The sequence below is a fragment of the Engystomops pustulosus genome, chromosome 10 (assembly GCF_040894005.1).
Source record: "Engystomops pustulosus chromosome 10, aEngPut4.maternal, whole genome shotgun sequence".
Taxonomy (NCBI): Eukaryota; Metazoa; Chordata; class Amphibia; order Anura; family Leptodactylidae; genus Engystomops; species Engystomops pustulosus.
In genome coordinates this window covers 10,368,828-10,392,535 of record NC_092420.1, presented here as the reverse complement: position 1 = coordinate 10,392,535, position 23,708 = coordinate 10,368,828, and the positions used below count along the sequence as shown (strand labels likewise).

The window sequence follows — 23,708 nt, the reverse complement described above, 5'->3', positions numbered from 1 at the left end:
GCTCTAACAGTCTGGTTCAGAATGACATTGGATCCGGACTGTTTAACCAGTTAGATCTGGCAGTGGTCAATGCTGTTATTTCAGGATCTACATACCTGGTGAGGGAGGGGGCTGCTATCGTCCTCCGGCGATGTGATTGCGGGGTGCCATCTTCTTTGCTGGACAGCCGGGGACCTAATTGATTGTAATATAGTATATACGTGGGTATAAGCCAAGTTTTTCAGCTGAAAAAGCCCCACTCCACTTATACTCGAGTACTATAAAAAACCTGTAGTGCCCCTCACCCCGGCATCCTTTTCTGCTCTTCACAGCTCATCTTCTCCCCCCAGCAGGGGAATTGATGGGTTCTGTCTATTCATGTCTGTGAGATGGGAATATCCCTTTAAGGTGACCATTCTGAATATTGGATGTATTTTGGTGGGTGCTGACCATGTGTGTATGTGGGTTTCCTAACTCTCTACAGATTATGGGGGACATAAGGATTGGGCACATCGATTTCAGTATGCCTGATCCTTTGCAGCCAGGTATCTGTTGTTCATCTGGCCCAACTGAACCACTCAAATCTGTGTCAGGGATAGGGGTGGATTAAAAGTTTCTGTGTAAATCCAAAATGAATAATTAAACAAAATAATAGTAAGAAGAAGAGACTTTATTTACAGATGTATATATATTCCACACATGTGACATACACAATAGTCGTGTCTATGGTTATCACCAACATGTATGAACACACAAACACCCGTGATACAAGGAGAATGACGGGTGCTGAGCATTGATCGGACATCACAGGCATCTCCATCTTGTAGACAGGAGGCGTCTAACACGTTGTGATGATGGTTTGCTTCAGTGATTCGTTATATGGATTATAGTCTTGTATCTGGGCCTCCCTATAAGACATAACAGGATTATTTATAGGACTTTAGACCCTAAAAGGTGATCTGACATCTAGATAATCAGTCCTATGATAGTCTATTGAGCCCAGATGAAGGCAGCGCTGCGCCGCATTGTGTAAAGCTGTTGCAGCTCAGCTCCCATTTACTTGAATATGAGTCCCGCTGCAGTACCCCACCATGACCACTATTCAGTGTATGGCGCTGTCTGCTTCTGTCTCCATACATCGTGCAGACACATAATAACCAACTTTGCACTATATACACCCCACCACAGACCATCTAATCTCAACCCTAATCTGAGAGGTACCCCCCCCCCCCCTTAAAAGCCAAACTTTACAAGGCAGGGCGCTCCTATGCAGAACTAATGTAAGATCCATGGTTACAGACTACAAACACACAACAAGTAGTCAGATCCTGCAGTCATCCCTCCCAGAGGTGACCGTGACTAAATAGGTAACCTTTTTGGAAGTTAGTGGGGTGTTACATGCACCTGAGAGCTCCTCTATTGCTTGCTCTGGGGGAGAGCACATCCGCTATGACCACATCTTACACACATATCAAGGACTCACATTGGCTTCATGCACGGAGATCTCCTCCCGATCTGTTGTCAGGTAGGTGACGGCATCATGGATGGAGGTAAAGACCTGAGACTTAGTGATATTTTCATCAAACAAGTTCCCATTTTCCAGCCCGACTAACACTGATGCTGAAGGATGGAACATAGAACATTGTACACATGAATAGAAACCAACAGGTGTCGTCACCCAGCTTTCCCAGACTCTTATGTTTAGATTATTCCCCTATATTACCATTGCAGCCAGCCAGGTAGACATCCACTTCAATTTCCGCAAAATTCTTGAAGATCTGTAAAAACAGTAATACATAAATATAATATATAACTAATATACTATAATATACTATATAACAATATCATGTATTATGTATAACTTATTGTACTCACGGTTTCCCCGTTTACTGTTCTTTCATGAACAACCCCCGGCCCCGTCACATAAAACTTCAATTAGAATGAATAAAATATACATCCATCCGTCTTCATCACACTTACTTTTCGTAAAATTTTGACGCAGACTGTATCTACAAAATTCACTGCAGAGAAATCCAAAATTAAGGAATGGAAATGGGGCTTCTCCAGGCCCAGTGACTGCAGCGAGCTCTTCCCCCCAGGGTCCTCACTAGCCGCGTGGCCCGGCACAACTATGATGGAGCTCTCTTTCGTATCCTGCTCCTTGTGCTATGAAGGTATAAACACATAGACGGGTATGAAGGTGTTCCTGAAGTTATGCAGTTTAATATACAGTGAATCTGCAAGGTGCATGCTGGGAGCTGTAGTTTTTTTGCTTAAAGGGGTTTTCCATCGAAGGCAAGTTAGGCCCTATCCACAGGATAGGGCCTAACGTACTGAGACCCCCGCAGATCGCGAAAACAAGGGCTCCGTCCGACCAACGGCCGCGCATGACCGTTATGCTTCATTAATCTCTATGGATCGTACAGAGATTGCTGAGTACAGCGCTGAGACCCCCACTGATCGGCAAGTTAAGCCCTATCCCGTAGATAGGGTCTAACTTGGCTTCGTGGGAAAACCCCTTTAAAGGGATCTGTCAGCGGATGTAACCATGTAGACTGCAGACAGTGTTGGGTATTGTCCCTGCAGAGATGTGTAATCAGACCTTTGTTCATGTTGTTAGTAGCAGCAGGACTGTGATATATGGATTTATATCCCAGGATTGAGTTTCTCCAAGTGCACTGGGGTAGTGTCCTCACACTGCTGTGCTCTCTGCAGCCAGTGTTAGCTAATGTCTTTAAAGAGATGTGTACGCATACCATAGTGCATGTTTTTAGTAGCAGCAGGACTGTGAAAAATTGATTTAGCTGTCAGGATTGTAGCTTCTCTTGGCCTTTCACCTCTGCATGTCTGCTGTAGTATTCAAGCAGAAGCCTTAACGTAGAGGGGAGGGGCCGTGGAGCCATTCAGCGCAGAGAGATAAGAGCACAGCAGTGTGAGGACATGCTCCAAAACAAACTTTTCTGATATTAAAAACATTCACACTGGTACAATTACCTATTTCTCCAGAGCCAATAACACTGGCTGCAGAGAGCACAGAGCACAGCAGTAACACTGGCTGCAGAGAGCACAGAGCACAGCAGTAACACTGGCTGCAGAGAGCACAGAGCACAGCAGTAACACTGGCTGCAGAGAGCACAGAGAACAGCAGTAACACTGGCTGCAGAGAGCACAGAGAACAGCAGTAACACTGGCTGCAGAGAGCACAGAGCACAGCAGTAACACTGGCTGCACAGAGCACAGCAGTAACACTGGCTGCAGTCTGCATGGTCACACCTGCTGACATAATCCGTTTACCAGTAAGGACATCAGTAATGGTGGTCACTTCCATATAACTGTACCTCTTCTATCTCATGTTCAAGTTCAAGATGGTCAAAGGCAAAGTTGTCATGTCCTGTGATCTACAAAAGAGAAGACAAAAAGGGGTCATGATGGGTCTGCATGGGAGCTAAAGCCAAAAAACTGTTTCCTAATGGGTTAATTAATAGTTGCAATAGATTACATACCCTCTAAAGCAAATCTACCATTAAAATCCAGGGACATTACACATAGACCCAGGCACCGTGACTGTGGGAATCTTCTTATATGTGTTATCCATGACCTCCTTCTTTCTAAAATCAACTATTAGAATTATGCTAATGAATGGCTATGGGCATGTTACAGAAGTCATCTGTGCTCTACATCTCTGACTTCCTGCACACAGTGGGAGGGGGGAAGTGCTCATTCAGAATGTGACAGCCTATGAATCTGTAGGACAATGGGGGCTCTAATAATACACCCATCGACTTTCAGGCTCATTTGGATAATTTTAAAAGTTGATTTTAGAAGGAAGACTGCCATGGATAAAAAATATAAGATAATTCCCACAGTCACAGTGCCTGGATCTATGAGTTATGTCTCTGGTTCATCAAGATGGAAGTCAACGGTTGGTCAATCTTAGCTCGGCTATCACACTATAGTCGTCAGAGGAGCAGTAAGTAGACATATCTGTCATATCTGTCCTCACCGTAATACTGCGTTCTTTCTCTTTCTTTGCTTTTTTCAGTTCTTTCAGTTCTCTTTTCTGTTTTTTCTTTATGGCTTTCCTTTTCTTCTCAATCAGTTTCTCCACATCGACCCCGCACTGTAACAGAGAGATTTCGCATAATGTAAAGTTTATTTAACCTTTTATATGACCTGTATTCTGCAGTGTGTAGCAGTTTTCCCCTCTGTAGCCTCTGTCTGTAGTTCTCAGGTGTCTCAGAGCTGGAGGCTGGAGACTGGCTGCTAGGATGTCTCCCATACACTGCACACAGAGGGGATAATCTACTACACACTTCTCTCACTTACTCAGAACCATCATCAGAACCACATTGGACATTATATGACCTGTATCCTGCAGTGTGTAGCAGTTTTCCCCTCTGTAGCCTCTGTCTGTAATTCTCAGGTGTCTCAGAGCCGGAGGCTGGAGACCGGCTGCTAGGATGTCTCCCATACACTGCACACAGAGGGGATAATCTACTACACACTTCTCTCACTTACTCAGAACCATCATCAGAACCACATTGGACATTATATGACCTGTATCCTGCAGTGTGTAGCAGTTTTCCCCTCTGTAGCCTCTGTCTGTAATTCTCAGGTGTCTCAGAGCCGGAGGCTGGAGACCGGCTGCTAGGATGTCTCCCATACACTGCACACAGAGGGGATAATCTACTACACACTTCTCTCACTTACTCAGAACCATCACCAGAATCACATTGGACATTATATGACCTGTATCCTGCAGTGTGTAGCAGTTTTCCCCTCTGTCTGTAATTCTCAGGTGTCTCAGTGCCGGAGGCCGGAGACTGGCTGCTAGGATGTCTCCCATACACTGCACACAGAGGGGATAATCTACTACACACTTCTCTCACTTACTCAGAACCATCATCAGAACCACATTGGACATTATATGACTTGTATTCTGCAGTGTGTAGCAGTTTTCCCCTCTGTAGCCTCTGTCTGTAATTCTCAGGTGTCTCAGAGCCGGAGGCCGGAGACTGGCTGCTAGGATGTCTCCCATACACTGCACACAGAGGGGATAATCTACTACACACTTCTCTCACTTACTCAGAACCATCACCAGAATCACATTGGACATTATATGACCTGTATCCTGCAGTGTGTAGCAGTTTTCCCCTCTGTCTGTAATTCTCAGGTGTCTCAGTGCCGGAGGCCGGAGACTGGCTGCTAGGATGTCTCCCATACACTGCACACAGAGGGGATAATCTACTACACACTTCTCTCACTTACTCAGAACCATCATCAGAACCACATTGGACATTATATGACTTGTATTCTGCAGTGTGTAGCAGTTTTCCCCTCTGTAGCCTCTGTCTGTAATTCTCAGGTGTCTCAGAGCCGGAGGCCGGAGACTGGCTGCTAGGATGTCTCCCATACACTGCACACAGAGGGGATAATCTACTACACACTTCTCTCACTTACTCAGAACCATCATCAGAACCACATTGGACATTATATGACCTGTATCCTGCAGTGTGTAGCAGTTTTCCCCTCTGTAGCCTCTGTCTGTAATTCTCAGGTGTCTCAGAGCTGGAGGCTGGAGACTGGCTGCTAGGATGTCTCCCATACACTGCACACAGAGGGGATAATCTACTACACACTTCTCTCACTTACTCAGAACCATCATCAGAACCACATTGGACATTATATGACCTGTATCCTGCAGTGTGTAGCAGTTTTCCCCTCTGTAGCCTCTATCTGTAATTCTCAGGTGTCTCAGAGCTGGAGGCTGGAGACTGGCTGCTAGGATGTCTCCCATACACTGCACACAGAGGGGATAATCTACTACACACTTCTCTCACTTACTCAGAACCATCATCAGAACCACATTGGACATTATATGAGCTGTATCCTGCAGTGTGTAGCAGTTTTCCCCTCTGTAGCCTCTATCTGTAATTCTCAGGTGTCTCAGAACTGGAGGCTGGAGACTGGCTGCTAGGATGTCTCCCATACACTGCACACAGAGGGGATAATCTACTACATACAGGGACGTAACTACAGCGGTAGCAGCCAAAGCAGCTGCAATGGGGCCCGCAGTGTCATGGGGCCATGGCAGCCAACCTGACACACTAAAGAATGGGGGATGTGCACCATTATACATACAGCATAATATACAGTATATGTATATAACAGTGTACATCTCCCACATTAAGCAGGACAACAAAACTGGAATCTCCAGACTCTACTTCCTGCCATATATCTCCCCCATGTGGTCGTCTGAGCTACTGGGACCGATTTGTGGCCTTTGACACTACCACGGATCGGGACCCAGGCATAGCGCACGTTCGGCGGGAGAGGCGGGGGGGGGGATGAGCTCTGCTCACCCCTCCCCTCTCCATAGCCAGGCATGGTGACCGTCTGTAGGTAGGGAGAAAGATAGAGGTTGCTCTACCTTTTTCCCATGACAGTACGGTACAGTTACACATATATGCTCACCGGTCATTAACTATTCATTACACATATATTACCTTCTGACAGAGGGTCTCCAGGTACTGATCTGCGTTGGCGTAATAGACTGTGCAGGAAGAGTGGAAGATTTTTATCCTTGAAATCTCCTTCGCCTGAAACACGGGAAGACAAATGTATGAATCTATAGAATTTCTATAAATTACAGATTCACAGGTCTATCTGATACCTGATGACACCTTGACACATCTTTGTAAATGCTTGTCTCATATACTTGGCCTAAAATGGAGTAATCGGATCTGAAAGATGAATGAGAGATTAAACACATAGTAAAACTCAATATCAACCCCGATCTCAGTCCACTATATAATTGTGTCATTGATTTTATAAGTTATAAAAAGTTTATTTTACCTGCTGCCAACACTAGGGGGAGCTCACTGCACATTGATTTATACAGCTGTAATTAAACTCAATGGTAGAACGATGCCTTTGTATACACTTAACTCCCCCTAGTGGAGACTGCAAGCGGTTTAATGTGTGATGTCAGGACTACTTACAGCTGGGTCCTGAAAATAATGGTCAGCAGGGAAAACGCAACAGAGATGGCAAGGCCAATGTCCATATTGAACAGGATTGTGGCAGTAAATGTCACCAACCAGGTAACCTGTGATAGAAGAGAAGACAATTAGCAAATAGACAATGCGTTACAATGGGGGTCATTTACTAAGGGCCCGATTCGCGTTTTCCCGACGTGTTACCCGAATATTTCCGATTTGCGCCGCTTGTACATGAATTGCCCCAGGTTTTTGGCGCACGCGATCGGATTGTGGCGCATCGGGGCCGGCATGCGCGCGACAGAAATCGGGGGGGCGTGGCCGAGCGAGGCCTAGCTGCCTCCCTTTACTAATAAAAAGGCCCTAGCTGCCTCCCTTTACTAATAAAAAGGCCCTAGCTGCCTCCCTTTACTAATAAAAAGGCCCTAGCTGCCTCCCTTTACTAATAAAAAGGCCCTAGCAGCCTCCCTTTACTAATAAAAAGGCCCTAGCAGCCTCCCTTTACTAATAAAAAGCCCCTGGCGGCCTCCCTTTACTAATAAAAAGCCCCTGGCGGCCTCCCTTTACTAATAAAAAGCCCCTGGCGGCCTCCCTTTACTAATAAAAAGCCCCTAGCGGCCTCCCTTTACTAATAAAAAGCCCCTGGCGGCCTCCCTTTACTAATAAAAAGGCCCTAGCGGCCTCCCTTTACTAATAAAAAGCCCCTGGCAGCCTCCCTTTACTAATAAAAAGGCCCTAGCGGCCTCCCTTTACTAATAAAAAGGCCCTAGCGGCCTCCCTTTACTAATAAAAAGCCCCTGGCGGCCTCCCTTTACTAATCAAGAGCCCCTAGCAGCCTCCCTTTACTAATAAAAAGGCCCTAGCGGTCTCCCATTACAAAGTAAGAGCCCGTAGCGGCCTCCCTTTACAAATTAAGAGCCCGTAGCGGCCTCTCTTTACTAATTAATAGGCCCTAGAGGCCTCCATTTACTATTTAAAAGGCCCTAGAGCCCCCCTTTACTAATTAAAAGGCCCTAGAGCCCCCCCTTTACTAATTAAAAGGCCCTAGAGCCCCCCCTTTACTAATTAAAAGGCCCTAGAGGCCCCCCTTTACTAATTAAAAGGCCCTAGAGGCCCCCCTTTACTAATTAAAAGGCCCTAGAGGCCCCCCTTTACTAATTAAAAGGCCCTAGAGGCCCCCCTTTACTAATTAAAAGGCCCTAGAGGCCCCCCTTTACTAATTAAAAGGCCCTAGAGGCCCCTCTTTACTAATTAAAAGGCCCTAGAGGCCCCCCTTAACAAATAAAAAGCCCCAGCCTACCTTTACTAATAAAAAAAAAAAACCCTTGCTACCTTCCTTATACAAATAATAACCTTATATACTTACCCTTGATGTCTTCTTCCGCGTACCGTCACTCCTAATGGCGATCCGCTCACCTTCTGTAGCTCCTGCACCGCGCGCCTCTGGTCACGTGACTTACGCGACCTGACGTCAGGTCGCGTCAGTCACGTGACATGGGCCGCGCGGTACAGGAGCTACAGAAGACAGGCGGATCGCCGACGCGGGACTTGGAGGTAAGTATGGGGCAGAAATACGGGGGCGCGGCGGCAGCTCGACACCGGGGCAGCCTAGTTCGGGCAACTTTCCCCCGCGGCACACTCAACCTTGTGTCGCGGCACACTAGTGTGCCGCGGCACACAGGTTGAAAATCACTGTTCTATGGGATGGTGCATTCCGGGGCGTTAAGATTATTTTTGGCGCTGCAGCGCCACCTGGTGGACGGCGGAGGAACTACCATCTTAAATCCCAGCCGGACCCGAATCCTGTGCAGAGAACGCGCCGCTGGATCGCGAATGGGCCGGGTAAGTAAATGTGCCCCAATGTGTCAGTTGATAAGTTCAAAGAAGATTGTGTAGAATGGATACAACTGTAACAAAGCCTCAGCTGTGAGAAGTTTTAGGTCTACATAATTTTAAGTGGAAGGGATTGAGGGGTGTAGTGCTTACCAAGTCTACTTTGTTGCTCCTCCATAAGACTCTCACTTCTGAGAATTGTTTAAACATCCCCTTAAGATTGACTATAATGATGGAAGCCAAAATGGCCTACAATGGAATGGAGAAACAATGTAAATAATCATGGAGTGGACAGTTCCTTTTAGAACTCACGGGATTACTGGTTGAGTAATTACAATTCACACATCTAATCACACTATGATTTAGAATTGTATTTAAAGGGGTTTTCCATCTTTATGATATTGATAACCATAGATGTTAACAGTTGTCTCTTGTGTCCAGTAGAGCCAGAAGAACAGCTCCATTCTCTGTGTAGTGGCTGATCTCTGTTACTGCAGCAGAGCTCCTATACATTTGAATGGAGCTGTGCTGCAGTTGCCTGGTCTGACCACTACACAGAGAATGGAGCTGTTTTTTGTTTTCAAAAACTGTATTTCTTGATTTTTCATAATGTAAAACAGTCCCATTTAGAAGGGTGAACATGGTCATGTATGTTACATATATACCTTCGGTAAGTCTTGGAAGAGTTCCCCAGCTCGCAGTATGATGATGAAGACGACAAAAGATGCGATAGCACTCGCCACCTACAAGGACAATTAATAGGGGCTAGGATTATCAAAACATGACAGCTTTTTAAATAATAAACAGCACCCCACCTGTGTACTGGTTGTGTTTAGTATTACAGTTCAGCCCATAGTATTTCAGAGCTGTCATACTAGGCAAAGTCTGGGACAGGTGTGATGCTTTATTGGAACAACGCAGCCATGTTTTTCTTTGTCTGTACAACTCCCTTTAAGACTTAGTGCTTCTTTTGATAGGTTCAGACTTTACCCTGCATAAATACGCAGTTTCCTTGCTTTCACTGCTCTGGGCCATCCTCATGGCATCACCCACTGTATCTCTCATCTCACAGTCCGTCCTCACAGACTGAGACAGGAAGAGGGAGCAGGATGAGTCATAGTCTCCTACTACAGCTCCTCCTATTCAGAAGAGATCAGAAATGTAAACATAGAAACACGGGGAGTCTGCACACAGCACAAAAGTAAGAAGCAGGGCTGCTAAATCACTTGATAAACATTCAGGGAGTATCTACAAGGCAATAAAGTTACATGGGGAACTTATGTAAAAGAGAGTGGCCAACCCCTTTAAATGTTATAAACATAACGTGTTGATGTTTACCTGTAAACTCTCACCCCCAGCTAACCTGACAACTTGAGGCCATCAAGGCTTGCTTAGAAAGTAGTAGTTTTACATCAAGTGGAGGACCACATTGGTTGTCACCCAGATTTCCTGGGGATTGATATAGATAACCCACCTGACTGTTTCCTCCAGTACTTTCTTGAACCATAGACCTGGACACGGAGGCACTAATGGCAAAACACTGGAAAAAGCTGCCGATAAAGTTGCTGAATCCAATAGCGATGAGCTCCTTTAAGAAAGTACATGGAGAGCACTATGAAGGCGGAGCCTCAACCAGCCATAGCTCCTCCCCTATAGGATGCAACATGATGGGTGACCTGACTCACCTGGTTGCTGTCCACTTTGTAACCATGCTTAGAGGCAAACAGCTTCCCCAAAGAGATAGTTATGGCATATCCCACCACGGCAATGGTGAAGGCATTCCCAACAATATCTGGAAACAGGCTGAAATCCGGTAACATCGGAATCTTCAAGCTACAAAAGAGATTATAAAGCACTGCCGCCATTGCAGACAATAGTCTGTACTGATAAATTAGATTTTTCTGATACAAATCTCCCAATCCCCTGCATCACCACTAGAGGGAGCTCAGAAGCATACAGATTCATTGATTCCAATTCGAATAGCTCCCCCTAGTGGTAGCTGCAGGCAGCCAAAAACTAACTAGTTGGATTATCTACTTTTTTAAATGATTAGTGTTATTTCAAGCATTTATTACTCACCCAACAGGGATGTGTCCAACATTCTCAATCCCAAATTTGTCATATAGTCCCACTCCAAAGGAAATTCCGGTGGAGACAATGAGCTTAAAAAAAATATATAAAGATTGAATGATAGAAGGGGACTAATTGGACAATTTTAGGGGCCCCTACCACCCTTTATATATGGGTTCAGAGATATGAATCCCCCCACATGGACATTCAGAGGCGTAAACCTCCGCGGTTGTAATAGCCTCATTTACCTCTAGGTGTGGGGTACATTTATATTTACCATGATCAGTTCAATGGGAACCGGTATTAAAAGTTTGGTAGCAAATTTCTCATTCAAGAATTTCATCAGCAAGAGCACAACGATGGCGACGATACTCGTGACCAGCGAGCCGATGTTAGTTTCTGGCAATCGCGAGCAGATTTTAACAATGGTCTAAACATAAAGGAAGAAAAGAGGAGAATCAAATAAAAAGTCAGTGTCGCAGTCTACTGTCTATTACATTCTAAAGGGAGTCTATCAAGTCCGGAGGTTGTCAGAGCCCCGTCCCTTTAACTAGCATCTTGCTAGTAATGTATATAACTGAATCCCCCCATGCCACAAATCATCCCCCAACTTTGTAACTTACATATATCAAGGACAATGGCTGCGTCTTCTGGCTCAATGTAATTCCGAAAAGGTATTTCAGTTGTGACACCAACACATGGACAGCAGACGCTGTGGTGTAGCCACTTATTAGAGGGTCTGAGAGATACGTGACCACAAACCCAAACTGTACAAAACCCAAAGCGATCTGTGAAAGGGAGGAAAGAGTTAATACCAATTCATTATACAACAGAGCTGCACTCACTATTCTGCTGCAGGTGCAGTCACTGTGTACATACATGACATTACTTATCCTGTACTGATCCTGAGTTACATCCTGTATTATACTCCAGAGCTGCACTCAATATTCTGCTGCTGGTGCAGTCACTGTGTACATACATGACATTACTTATCCTGTACTGATCCTGAGTTACATCCTGTATTATACCCCAGAGCTGCACTCACTATTCTGCTGCTGGTGCAGTCACTGTGTACATACATGACATTACTTATCCTGTACTGATCCTGAGTTACATCCTGTATTGTACCCCAGAGCTGCACTCACTATTCTGCTGCTGGTGCAGTCACTGTGTACATACATGACATTACTTATCCTGTACTGATCCTGAGTTACATCCTGTATTATACCCCAGAGCTGCACTCACTATTCTGCTGCTGGTGCAGTCACTGTGTACATACATGACATTACTTATCCTGTACTGATCCTGAGTTACATCCTGTATTATACCCCAGAGCTGCACTCACTATTCTGCTGCTGGGGCAGTCACTGTGTACATACATGACATTACTTATCCTGTACTGATCCTGAGTTACATCCTGTATTATACTACAGAGCTGCACTCCCTATTCTGCTGCTGGGGCAGTCACTGTGTACATACATGACATTACTTATCCTGTACTGATCCTGAGTTACATCCTGTATTATACCCCAGAGCTGCACTCACTATTCTGCTGGTGCAGTCACTGTGTACATACATGACATTACTTATCCTGTACTGATCCTGAGTTACATCCTGTATTATACTCCAGAGCTGCACTCAATATTCTGCTGCTGGTGCAGTCACTGTGTACATACATGACATTACTTATCCTGTACTGATCCTGAGTTACATCCTGTATTATACCCCAGAGCTGCACTCACTATTCTGCTGCTGGTGCAGTCACTGTGTACATACATGACATTACTTATCCTGTACTGATCCTGAGTTACATCCTGTATTGTACCCCAGAGCTGCACTCACTATTCTGCTGCTGGTGCAGTCACTGTGTACATACATGACATTACTTATCCTGTACTGATCCTGAGTTACATCCTGTATTATACCCCAGAGCTGCACTCACTATTCTGCTGCTGGTGCAGTCACTGTGTACATACATGACATTACTTATCCTGTACTGATCCTGAGTTACATCCTGTATTATACCCCAGAGCTGCACTCCCTATTCTGCTGCTGGGGCAGTCACTGTGTACATACATGACATTACTTATCCTGTACTGATCCTGAGTTACATCCTGTATTATACTACAGAGCTGCACTCCCTATTCTGCTGCTGGGGCAGTCACTGTGTACATACATGACATTACTTATCCTGAGTTACATCCTGTATTATACTACAGAGCTAAAATCACTGAAATCCAATCCTACCTGAAATAGTCCTACAAGAAAAGCCAGGGCCATGGAGAGCTCCACCCTCAGCAGGTCCCTGGCCTCTATGTCTATAGAAGTGGAAGTGTCATTGAGCATGAAGTTTTCGTTGGGTGCCAGGGATTCGGTCACACTGGCGATCATGACACACACCACCGCAAATGTACCTGGGCGATAAAAGAGAGAATCAATTCATGTAATATCTTCTCAAAGGGACGGTGAATCCAACCATATCTAAGGATCCCGATAAATATTTCATACCCTTACACTATAAATCACATTGGGGCAGATTTATCAAGCTGTCTAAAAGTAAGAATTTTCTTAGTTGCAAATAGCAACCAATTAAACCTGCCCCGTTGTCGCTACCATTGAAACACCGTGTCTGAACTTACCTACTGATATATGTCTTGAGGTGCCCAGAAGAAAGTATATAATCACAGGAAAGAAGGACGTATAGAGGCCAAAGACGGGGGGCAGGCCTGCCAGGAGCGAGTAAGCCAAACCTGGAATAAAACGCATAAGAAATTATACACCCTGACCATCATCGCCAAGATGCCATCTAAGGCATCATTCACACACCCGAATCCTATTCATACATCACATCATATATAAAACCCATTACAAAGTTTTCCTCCATTTTGTGACGAAGGTCCATTCCCATTTCAGAAGCAGGAACTGAAATACTTGTGGGTTTCAGTCATAAAACTACAAGGCGCAAAAATATATGTCATATTGGCTTTAATAAATGAAGGTAAACAATGTCTCCTAGCAACCAGTCACTGCGCGGCCTCCATTTTGTATATGACTATACGTAGGTCAATTACCCTGTGGTAACTGGATTATTCCAACGCTGACCCCAGAAATAAAGTCCCCCAATATCCAATCCCGGAATGGATACCGCGGGAGCCAGCGCAGGACAGGGATGTATTTCAGCAACAAGGACTTGGCTGTGGCCTGAGAACATCTTGAAAACAAATCAGAACAGAAATTCATGTTATTTTCTTGAGGAAGACTGTGTGACCTCCATTATTGCTCCCCAGAGGTCGTCACCCGGTCCCTGTACTGTATATTTTATATAGGAGAAGGTGATGTACCTCTGTACGGGAGTCTTATGGGATCTGTAATGGCGGCCATTTTGGTTGTCACACAATAACAGATATAGTTTGAGACAGGAGGCGTAACTAGGAAGGGCAGGGTCCCATAGTGGACTTATAAATGGGGCCCTATTTACCCCTTAAAAATATACATACACCATATATATGCACATACATACATAACCATATGCACCCGTGCATCATATACACAGACATACATCACATATATGTATACACATCACATATACATACACATTTACAGCATATACACATCACATATAGCACATTCACATGCAATACCCCAGTTGCCTAGGCCCCCTGACACTGGGGGCCCCATAGCAGCTGCTATGGCTGCTACCCCTGTAGTTACGCCCCCGTGTTTGAGAAAATGTGTTATCAATACAGATAGTTGTACTCACCGTATACGGTTCTTGACTCTTCTCCAGATGGGGGGCCTTATAACACTGGTCCTTGGAGCTATCCTATCCAGGTCGGCCTCACTTATGGCCTGCTGCCTCTGAGGATAGCTATACTTGTCGCCTGCGCTCTGCTTGTCCTGTGCCATGATTATCTATCTATACCAGACTAAGGCTGAAGATATGAGGAGAAAAGGATGAGGAGTTCTTATGTATTACTGTGAAAGAAAGAAAATTAATAAATGTGTCTCAAACCAAAATCTGGAATTGGTTTTCAGTTTATTTTCTAGTCTACACCCACTTTCACATGAAACTTCTTTAACCCGCAACCTCCTAAAATGAAAAAGTTTAAAATTTATTTAAAATTCTCCTATCATTTGGCGGGTTTAACATGGTACACTGTTGCCATGCTAACAGACTACGAGCTTTGTGTAGTCAGAACATGCAGTCTTACTCTTCAGTTTAATTTTCTACCTACCGACTACATAGGGGAAGCAATGAGGCAGCATGTTCAGACTACAAAGATTTTGATTGTTGTCAGGGAAACATAGGACTGCAGGAGAGCTGCATATACAAAACGGCAAAGGTTTTTTTTTTAATTAAGATAATGTGCAAATTTACAATTTTGATAACTATTGTACAATTTTTAAAGGAAATCCACCACCAGGATGAAGGATTGTAAACCAAGCACACTGACATACTGGTATGCGCCCCCTCAGGCAGGATCTGCCCTTCTTGTAGCTTCGTATGCCTTTGTTTTTAAAGACTAAGTGGTTATAAAAATGATGTAGATGAGCCTTTGGGGCTCCAAGCTCCATTGTCATCTATAGAATCTGGAGCCCCTGAGGCTCATTTGCATAATTTGTGAAACCTTTTTATTTTAAGATCAAAGTCCTGAGAAGCTAAAAGAAAAGCAGTACCTGTCAGAGGGGACACTCACCAGTATATCAGTGTGCATTGTTTACAATCCTTCATCCTGGTGGTAGATGTCCCTTAAACTGGTCACATACAGATGTAAGGCAGTGACCTACACCCTCCAGCAAGCACTTTGTGTGTACTGGGAGTTATTGTCCTGTGACATAACAGGTTGCAAATTAGGGATGTGAAGTACATTGGGGTTGTTTGATGCATGCCGTCTCGTTCACCTGAGCATCATAGATTACCAACCAAAAAGGTACTTACCTTACAGTGAGCAATTTCCATCATATAGAATTGAAGTATTGATCTCCTCGGCTGTAGGACAGTAGTGCCACTTACCACACGCCCAATTAACCTCCGTCTCTTCTGAAGTATTAGTATTTATACAAAGTCACCCAAAATTATTGCCCAATAATATTTTCTCTGCCCACTTGATTTACTGCTCCATAACAAAGAAGCCATAGCGCCACGGCCCAAACCCCAACACCTGTAGAACAATTATGTCACAGTCATCTTGGCAATGCCAGTCACATGACCTCCACCAAAACCAAAATGTCTTATCAAAAGCCACCATTGTGCACCCGCTGAGGCCGCTGCCTTAGGACATTGTAAGCATCCAGGTGTACAAATTTCCCAATGTGTAGACTACAAGCACATGACAGCATAAATATTTTCTACCTACAATAACCACCTTTAAAGTCCCCGACCTACAAAGGTGACCTGAACTCTGGAGAACAGGCATTTATTATATGTTTATTATTATAAGTTATGGGATTTTTACATAAAAACTTGCAAAAGGTAGTATTTTTCCATAAATATCACACCTTCGCTTTCAACCAATGACAGAAGAATTTTGAGTCCCAGTATTGACGCCATGATATAAAAAGACAGACATGGAATGAATATTTTATTAAAATTGGATCAAAATATTCCAGTAAAAACCCTTAATAAAACGCACAATGAATCGCCTGCCTTAAAGCGGTAGCACCGTAATATTCGGCTTTGGGTTTCAGGTCTCCTCCCATCTGGGTTGTGTATTATATCCTGATTGATCATCAGTTACACTAGGAGTGCATACTTCTGTTCACTTTCCAAAAATTTTACAAAATAGATGTATGAAATCCTTTGGTGGAGGCCTCCGCTTGGTAGTTGATGCATCTGGAAAGTTCATGTCCTGAAGACCCCCGATCATTGATTTCAAGTATAGGGTGCGGAGGTAGGAAATCATAGCTTTCATATCTTCGTAGACTGCAATGATAAAAATTAAAAGTTATTTTTCATCTTCATTCATAAATATATAAAATTTGCAATATTTTACATTAGCCACTAGATGGCAGCGCAAGGAGGAAGGTCACCACCTTACTTTATGGCGTGCTGGAAATATTAAACACTTAGTTAATATAGACTGAATTATTTTGATCTATGGATGGACATAATATTTAATAATAATAATAATAGTAATTAAAGGGGGTCTTGGGAAGATTTGACCAATCTTTAAGGGTCTTAGGCCGGACTTTCTGCTCCCCAGGCATGATTTCCGACCCCTACCGACCTTTTAAGAAGAAGGGTGCATAGAAACACTTACACGTTCGTCTTCTTTTTCAGATTCCTTATTATGAAGCTTTGAAATATAAGCGACAGCGTCGTGGATGGATGAGAATAGCTGGTGTTTGGTAATCGTTTTGCTGAAGAAGTTTCCCCGTTCCAGTTGTTCTAGAACATTCTCTGTGAAGGACACACAATTTAACATTTCTGTACAGACCTAATAATATTAACAATATTGTATTAAAGTTTAATAGGTCAACCAAAGGACACGACTCCATACCAGCCAAAATTCTAAATTCTCTGCCGTAACCAGTTAGGGAATACCCACAAATTTTCCTGGATATGAACTTTTATGCAAATTTCCACAAACCTTGTTGAAGTCTGGAGATCCAAAAGTCCATATTACCCCCAATTGAGTGCCCCCAGATCACATGGTTCTCGGTCACCCTATATCACTGTATGTAGGCCCCCCATTATCACCTACCTTGACTACCTACGAGATAGATGGACACATCAATTTCTTTAAAATCGCGAAATATCTAAAGAATAATAGAAGACAATAAAAAAAATAATAATATTTGGGGGTTATACACTTTTAATCAAACACTCTTAAAAGGAAATACCACCTAAATTTATATTTTACATCATCTTGTCCAGAGATAGTAATGTGAAATCCTTTATACACACTGGGGCAGATTTACTTACCCGGTCCATTCGCGATCCAGCGGCGCGTTCTCTGCGGTGGATTCGGGTCCGGCCGGGATTCATTAAGGTAGTTCCTCCGACGTCCACCAGGTGGCGCTGCTGCGCTGAAGAGCATCGGAACGCACACAAGCACACTGGCCTATCCTGGATGAAGGTAAGTGCAAGCTCCGCGACACTTTCGGTTTTTTAAATGCGGCGGTTTTTCCGAATCCGTCGGGTTTTTGTTCGGTCACGCCCCCCGATTTCCGTCGCGTGCGATTTATCATGAAGGGTATTTTTTGAGTCAGTTTATCTGAAAATGCCCCTATAGGAGCGACTCTCTTTACCAGGTTTGATACAGGACTTACATTTTTCAGGGTCTTAATGCTGACTGTATCCACAAAGCTGACAGTACTCAGATCCAGGATGAGAGAATGGAAGGGGCATTCATTGGATCCAGCACAGTTTACTGTTGAATCATCAGACTCTTCATATACTACAACCTGTTCAGTGTCTAAACCCTTGGCCTCGGGGCTTGGGTGACAAATGTCCTGAAGTTCATGGATCTGGGGGAAAAAATATAGTAATGAAGCAAATAAAGGAGAGAACTATATAGATGATAGAATTGCAATTTAATTACATCACATCAGTTACATCCTGTAAATCTTTTATTTTATATATAAAAATGAAAAACATTACAAATCATAAACATAAATCAAGCCATAACTTCTGGCAAAATAAAAACAATAATAATAACAACAAAATAATACAAAGTAAAAGAGTCTTACAAAAATCTCCTGGCCCAGCCACACACACACCACACAATCAGCATTATAAAACAAAACCTTCACCCAATCCCACCCCCTAATTTTTTTTTTTTTCCCCCATAAATAACTAAAGAATACACAGCAAAAAAAAAGACAAACAGGAAATAAAAACATTAAATATAACTAACTAAATCCCACGCCCATCACCCTCCCACCCAGACACTGGTCTAACGTCCAAAGTTCGCGCTATATAGTCCAGACCAGTGCCCAGGATCGTACAGTCCAAGTCCCGTCCACCCCCCTCCCAACCTAACACCCTAACACCAACACCCCAAAACCAACCAACCTATATACACATTAACTATAACTATATACACACTGTACACAAGATACAAACACATTAAACAAATCAACATATAACAAACCAACCACATAAAGCCCAGGTTCGGCTCCTGCAAGCCCCTACATCTCTATATGTTCATAACACAAAACAAAAATCTACAGTGTCAGCTTCAGCCCAACACCAGGAGCGGAGATGACAGACTAAGGGACACTAAAGGAGAACCCCCTCCAAAGGAGAGAGGCCCTCCCCGTGCCCAGCCTCTCATACTCCAGAGAGCGCACCTTCACCAGGTCACCCAGAATGTTCCTAACCACCTCATCCACCGGGAGGATTTTACGCTGCGTCGAAACTAAACACCGTGCGTTCCACGTGTGGTACCTAACTACTAGACTAACTAGGAATAACGTGCAGCGGTCCCGGCCACCCAGGCCTCTGAATGCTCCATAGGCCCACTCCGCATAGGAGAGACCGGCCAACCCGGGCCAATGGATGGAAGCGCCCACCCGGTTGTACACCTCTGTGTTAAAGGGGCACTGAAGCAGGAAGTGGTCCATGCTCTCCAGCAGGCCACAGCACTCCTCCCGGGGACAACCCCTTTCCTCAGAGCTCCTACACTTCAGATTGTCCCTCACACACAGCTTTCCATGGAAGCAGCGCCAAGCCAAGTCCCAAAACTGCAAGGGGATCCGGATAGAATTCAAAAGACCTAAACCCACCCCCAGATCCCGACTTGGGCAATCCCTGAGGGCCAGAGGCTTCTGGAAACGGGCAAACAGAACCCTCTTGTCAAGGAGTTTCCTCGACATGGTCCTGATCTCCCACATTCCCAGACCCCACCGGCGAATCACCTTCAGAACCGGGGTAGCGCAAGCCGGAAGATGCCCATGCGGTGTACGGAGATCCTTCACTAGGAACACCACAGGCTTGACCATACACAACCCTCCTTGTCTCCTCGTGCGGTAAGTAACCTCCCTCTTGATAAGGTTCAGCCTATTCCCCCATAACAGCTGGAAGAACAGACTGTAGACCCGAGTCCAGAGGGGTTCTGGCAACATGCACACACTGCCCAGATAAATCAGCAGCGGGAGCAGGTAAGTTTTAATCAAGGTAACCCTTTCCCTGAGGGTCAAAGACCAACCCTTCCACTGGTCCACCTTCTGAGCGGCGATCTTAAGCCTGCCGTCCCAGTTTTGCATGGGGTAATCCCCCTGGCCAAATTTGATGCCGAGAACTTTGGCGGAGTCCTGGGGCCCTGGAAGAGTGTCCGGGAGATCAAAGCCTGGATCCCCCTCTCCCAGCCAGAGACTCTCACACTTATCCCGGTTGATCTTGGACCCAGAAGCCTCTGAGTAGCGGTCGACCTCTGACATCACCCATTGCGCCTCCCCTCTCAAGGACACAAAAACGGTGACATCATCAGTGTACGCTACCACCCTTAGAGTGGCTTCCGGTGCCGCCTGGTCCATCCCGACTCCCACCAACGGCCCACGATCCACCCTCCTAAGGAATGGGTCAATCGCGAACACGTACAGTAGTGGGCTCAGAGGACAACCCTGGCGAACACCAGACCCGACCTCACAAGAGCGGCCAATCCAACCGTTCACAAGCGGGAAACTCTCTGCCCCCGCGTACAAAACTTTCAGCCAATTGACAAACCCACCCGGCAGGCCATACCTCAGAAGGACAGACCAGAGGTACTCGTGGTCAACCTGATCAAACGCTTTTGCCTGATCCAAGGACAGCAAGTACCCCTTCCAGTTACCAGCCCTGCCCTGCTCCACTGCCTCCCGGACACAGAGCACAGCACTAAATGTACTGCGGCCTGGAACAGAGCAGTGCTGGGTCCCCGAAAGGAGCCGGGGCGCAAACTGCACCAGCCGATTAAACAGCACCTTTGCCAAAACCTTTCTGTCCGTATTGAGAAGCGCTATGGGACGCCAGTTCTCAATACGAGATCGGTCCTTACCCTTTGACAGAATGATCAGGGCAGACCTCCTCATTGACTTCGGCAGAGCGCCCGAGGAAAGAGCCATCCAGACCCGGCGATTTCTTGAGGGCGAGCCCTTCAATCGCCCGGCTGACTTTCTCTTCACTGATCATCTCTGTCAAAACATCAAGAGAGGGGTCTACTCCTGGCTCAGGGACAGTTTCAGCCAGGAAAGCCGACATCACATCCCGATCTAGATCCTTCCTGCCCAAGAGGTGCGAGTAGAAGGATCTGACGACCTCCAGAATCCCTGATCTGGACCTTTTCAGGGATCCCGTACTGTCAACCAGTCCTGTGACAACTTTACCATTCACTGACATCTTGCAGTTTCTGTAAGGGTCGGGCGAGCAGTATTTCCCGTAATCCCTCTCAAAAACCAAAGATGCGTGTCTATCGTACTGACACCTCTTCAGCAAGGATTTCACTCTGGAGATGTCCTCACGACTACCTCCAGTCGAGACGAGATGCTCGAGTTTCCTCCTCAGGCCCTGATACATGCGGTACCTGTCCAGGCTCCTGAGGCTCGAGAGCTGGCGGAAGAATCTCGCCACCCTTTTCTTGAGCATCTCCCACCACTCTGATTTACTGCTACAAAGGCCCAGCAATGGTACCTGGCTCTGAAGAAAGTCCTCAAAGGATTGTCTGATCTCCGCTTCTTCCAGGAGAGACGAATTGAGCTTCCAGTAGCCTCTTCCCATCCGGGGGGTCTCTAACATTCAGAGAAAACAAAATTAGACAGTGGTCGGAGAACTCCACCTCAAAAACAGACACTGCTGAAGAAATAGCTTCCTCCTTTAAATAAAACCGGTCTATTCTAGACCTACAGCTACCCCTATAATAGGTGAACCCCGCGTGGCCTGGGGTGTGCCGGATGTGGACATCCACCAGGCGAGCCTCACTGGCTATTCTATTAAGAGCGACGCTATCATAAGTCAGCTTGTCTCTGGAACCTCCCCTATCCTGGGACCTCGTGACAGCATTGAAGTCCCCTCCAAAGACCACCTGCCGACTTGTAAAAAGGTAGGGCTTGATCCTCATAAAGAGACACTTCCTGTCCCACTTGGACTGGGGACCATAGATGTTAATTAGGCGAAGTTCTTGTCCCTTCATGAGGACATCCAGGATCAGGCACCTCCCCATTTCTAACTCAATAACTCGTCGGCATTCTACCGGTGCGGTAAAAAGGACCGCCACTCCGCTATACGGCTCGGCCGCAAGAGACCAATAGGAAGGCCCGTGTCTCCATTCCCTCTTATCTTTAAACACGGCCGCCAAATCTGGCAACCTGGTCTCCTGCAAAAATAAAATGTCGGCTTCAACTCGGCCGAGAAAATCAAAGGCCGCAAATCTAGCCTCATCAGACTTAATGCTGACGACATTAATGGACGCCAGCGTCAACGGAGTGGGTGCCGCCATCATGAGTGATTGAGTTAGACGGCTTTTTTCTTACTATTCCCCTTCCCTCTACTGTCCTCTGAAGATGATCCCCTTTCTTTTTTACTATCAGAAATGGGGCAACTTCTCTTTAATGAAATTGTGGTGTCCATATTATTACTGGCCTCCAAGGACCCACCCGGACCACCCTCTCCGTCGTCCTTGTCTCCTGACTCTGAGTCAGTCTCCCACTCTGAGGACCCAGCATCCCCAGAGGATAGAGACTCGGCGCCCCCTGCAGGCTGCTCCGCCGCCACCTCCAGAACCCCACCCTCAGCCCCTCCTTCCGAGGAGGCGATCTCATCGAGGGTGAGGAACCGGTTGGAAAGCTCAACCAGAGGGGAGGAAGTTTTCCCTTCCTTAGGTACCTTAGATACACCGCGTTTTTTCTTTTTCTGCTTGCGCTTATTTTCTAGCCAAATCCTGTTATCCTCATCCATACTCTCATAATGGGAGGACGTGGAGGACATGGCACCTTTCTCGCGCTCCATCCTCCTGACCTCCTCATCCAACTCATCATCCCTCAGGGCCTCAGTAGCATGACCAGCCTCTGAGGAAGGACCAAGGGTCACCCCAGCAACCTGAGGCTTCCCCAGTTCTCTCCCTTTTTGTCTGGCTTCAAGCCGCCTTAACTGAGAAGGTGACTTATTCTTGCTTTTCTTCACAGGCCCCTCAGCTCCTCCACCTCTGCTGGTACCTTCCCCAGCAGAAGCAACCTCATGGCTCTCCTCCACTGGGGTCACAACCGCATTGGCAAAGGAGCGAGGACAACGGCTGAAAGGGTGACCGAGCTCACCACACAGGTTACACCTAATGTCCTTACAGGATGCAGCGAGATGACCTAGCCCACCACACAAAGCGCACTTCTGCACTTGGCGCTAAAGTGTGTGGGGTCACCGCACCTGTGACAGACCTTCGGCTGCCCCTGGTAGAAAATCAGGATTCTGTCTCGCCCAAGAAAGGCTGAAGGAATGTGGGCGACTGTGCCGCCTGAACACTTCAACTTCATCATGAAGGTCCAGGCTCCAGACCAAATGCCAAATTCATCGCGTTTTTCTGAGGTACCTGAACTACTTCACCATAACGACTTAGCCAAGTCATGATGTCCATGCAAGAAAGTGACTCGTTACGGGTCAAAACGGTCACTCTCTTGACTGTGTTTTGGCGAGACACTGCTTGCACAGCAAAGTCTCGCCATGCGGGCTCGTTCTTTGCCAGCTCATAATTCGACCAGAAGAGCTCTAAGCCCTCCGGCCGAACAAAGCGGACATCGAACTCCGGAGTACCATAAGGATGTATCAGGGCAAAGATGTCACTAGCCCTGAAGTTCATCTTCAGGAGGAGCTCCACCACCCTTGACCTGGGTGGGCATGCGTCACTGCCCCTCCAGCGA

General features: G+C 45.8%; 2 protein-coding genes across 11 annotated transcripts in view; both read right to left on the bottom strand.

The window, feature by feature from the left end:
• Positions 1-661: 661 nt before the first annotated feature.
• LOC140103652 (solute carrier family 26 member 6-like) lies at positions 662-14,968 on the bottom strand. Of its 5 annotated transcripts, XM_072126822.1 has the most exons (21): positions 14,939-14,968; positions 14,641-14,855; positions 13,952-14,091; positions 13,520-13,630; positions 13,128-13,294; positions 11,504-11,668; positions 11,158-11,310; positions 10,890-10,972; positions 10,496-10,643; positions 10,285-10,398; positions 9,476-9,553; positions 8,964-9,059; positions 6,981-7,087; positions 6,653-6,722; positions 6,486-6,578; positions 3,983-4,099; positions 3,318-3,377; positions 1,960-2,145; positions 1,703-1,757; positions 1,463-1,599; positions 662-887 (listed from the first exon to the last, which is right to left on the bottom strand). In XM_072126822.1, the coding sequence occupies exons 2-21, from the start codon at positions 14,784-14,786 to the stop codon at positions 864-866; spliced, it is 2,250 nt and encodes a 749-aa protein (XP_071982923.1). In that variant the 5' UTR covers positions 14,787-14,855; positions 14,939-14,968; the 3' UTR covers positions 662-863. The 5 variants fall into 5 exon arrangements, with proteins under 5 accessions (XP_071982923.1, XP_071982927.1, XP_071982924.1 ...); XM_072126826.1 differs by lacking the exons at positions 13,952-14,091; positions 14,939-14,968 and having other exon boundaries at positions 14,641-14,728; XM_072126823.1 differs by lacking the exons at positions 13,952-14,091; positions 14,641-14,855; positions 14,939-14,968 and adding an exon at positions 14,222-14,270.
• A 1,481-nt stretch (positions 14,969-16,449) lies between these two features.
• Positions 16,450-23,708, bottom strand: part of LOC140103654 (solute carrier family 26 member 6-like) — a 28,876-nt gene continuing 21,617 nt past the window's right edge. For 5 of the 6 annotated variants that reach the window (XM_072126829.1, XM_072126828.1, XM_072126827.1 and 2 more), the window contains 4 exons: positions 18,153-18,350; positions 17,585-17,639; positions 17,141-17,280; positions 16,450-16,803 (listed from right to left, as the gene is read on the bottom strand). In XM_072126829.1, the coding sequence (XP_071982930.1) occupies positions 16,789-16,803; positions 17,141-17,280; positions 17,585-17,639; positions 18,153-18,350 (408 nt within the window). In that variant the 3' untranslated portion in view covers positions 16,450-16,788. Of the gene's footprint in view, positions 16,804-17,140; positions 17,281-17,584; positions 17,640-18,152; positions 18,351-23,708 lie in introns of those variants that run through there. The other variant, XM_072126832.1, reaches the window with a different exon arrangement.

Coding starts and splice junctions, on each gene's coding strand:
- LOC140103652 (XM_072126822.1), bottom strand. CDS start 14,786: ATGGCACAGGACAAGCAGAGCGCAGGCGACAAGTATAGCTATCCTCAG. Junction 11,669..13,127: donor TTCTTGTAGGACTATTTCAG/GTAGGATTGGAT, acceptor TCCCTTTCACAG/ATCGCTTTGGGTTTTGTACA. Junction 1,758..1,959: donor GCGTCAAAATTTTACGAAAA/GTAAGTGTGATG, acceptor CTGTTTTTACAG/ATCTTCAAGAATTTTGCGGA.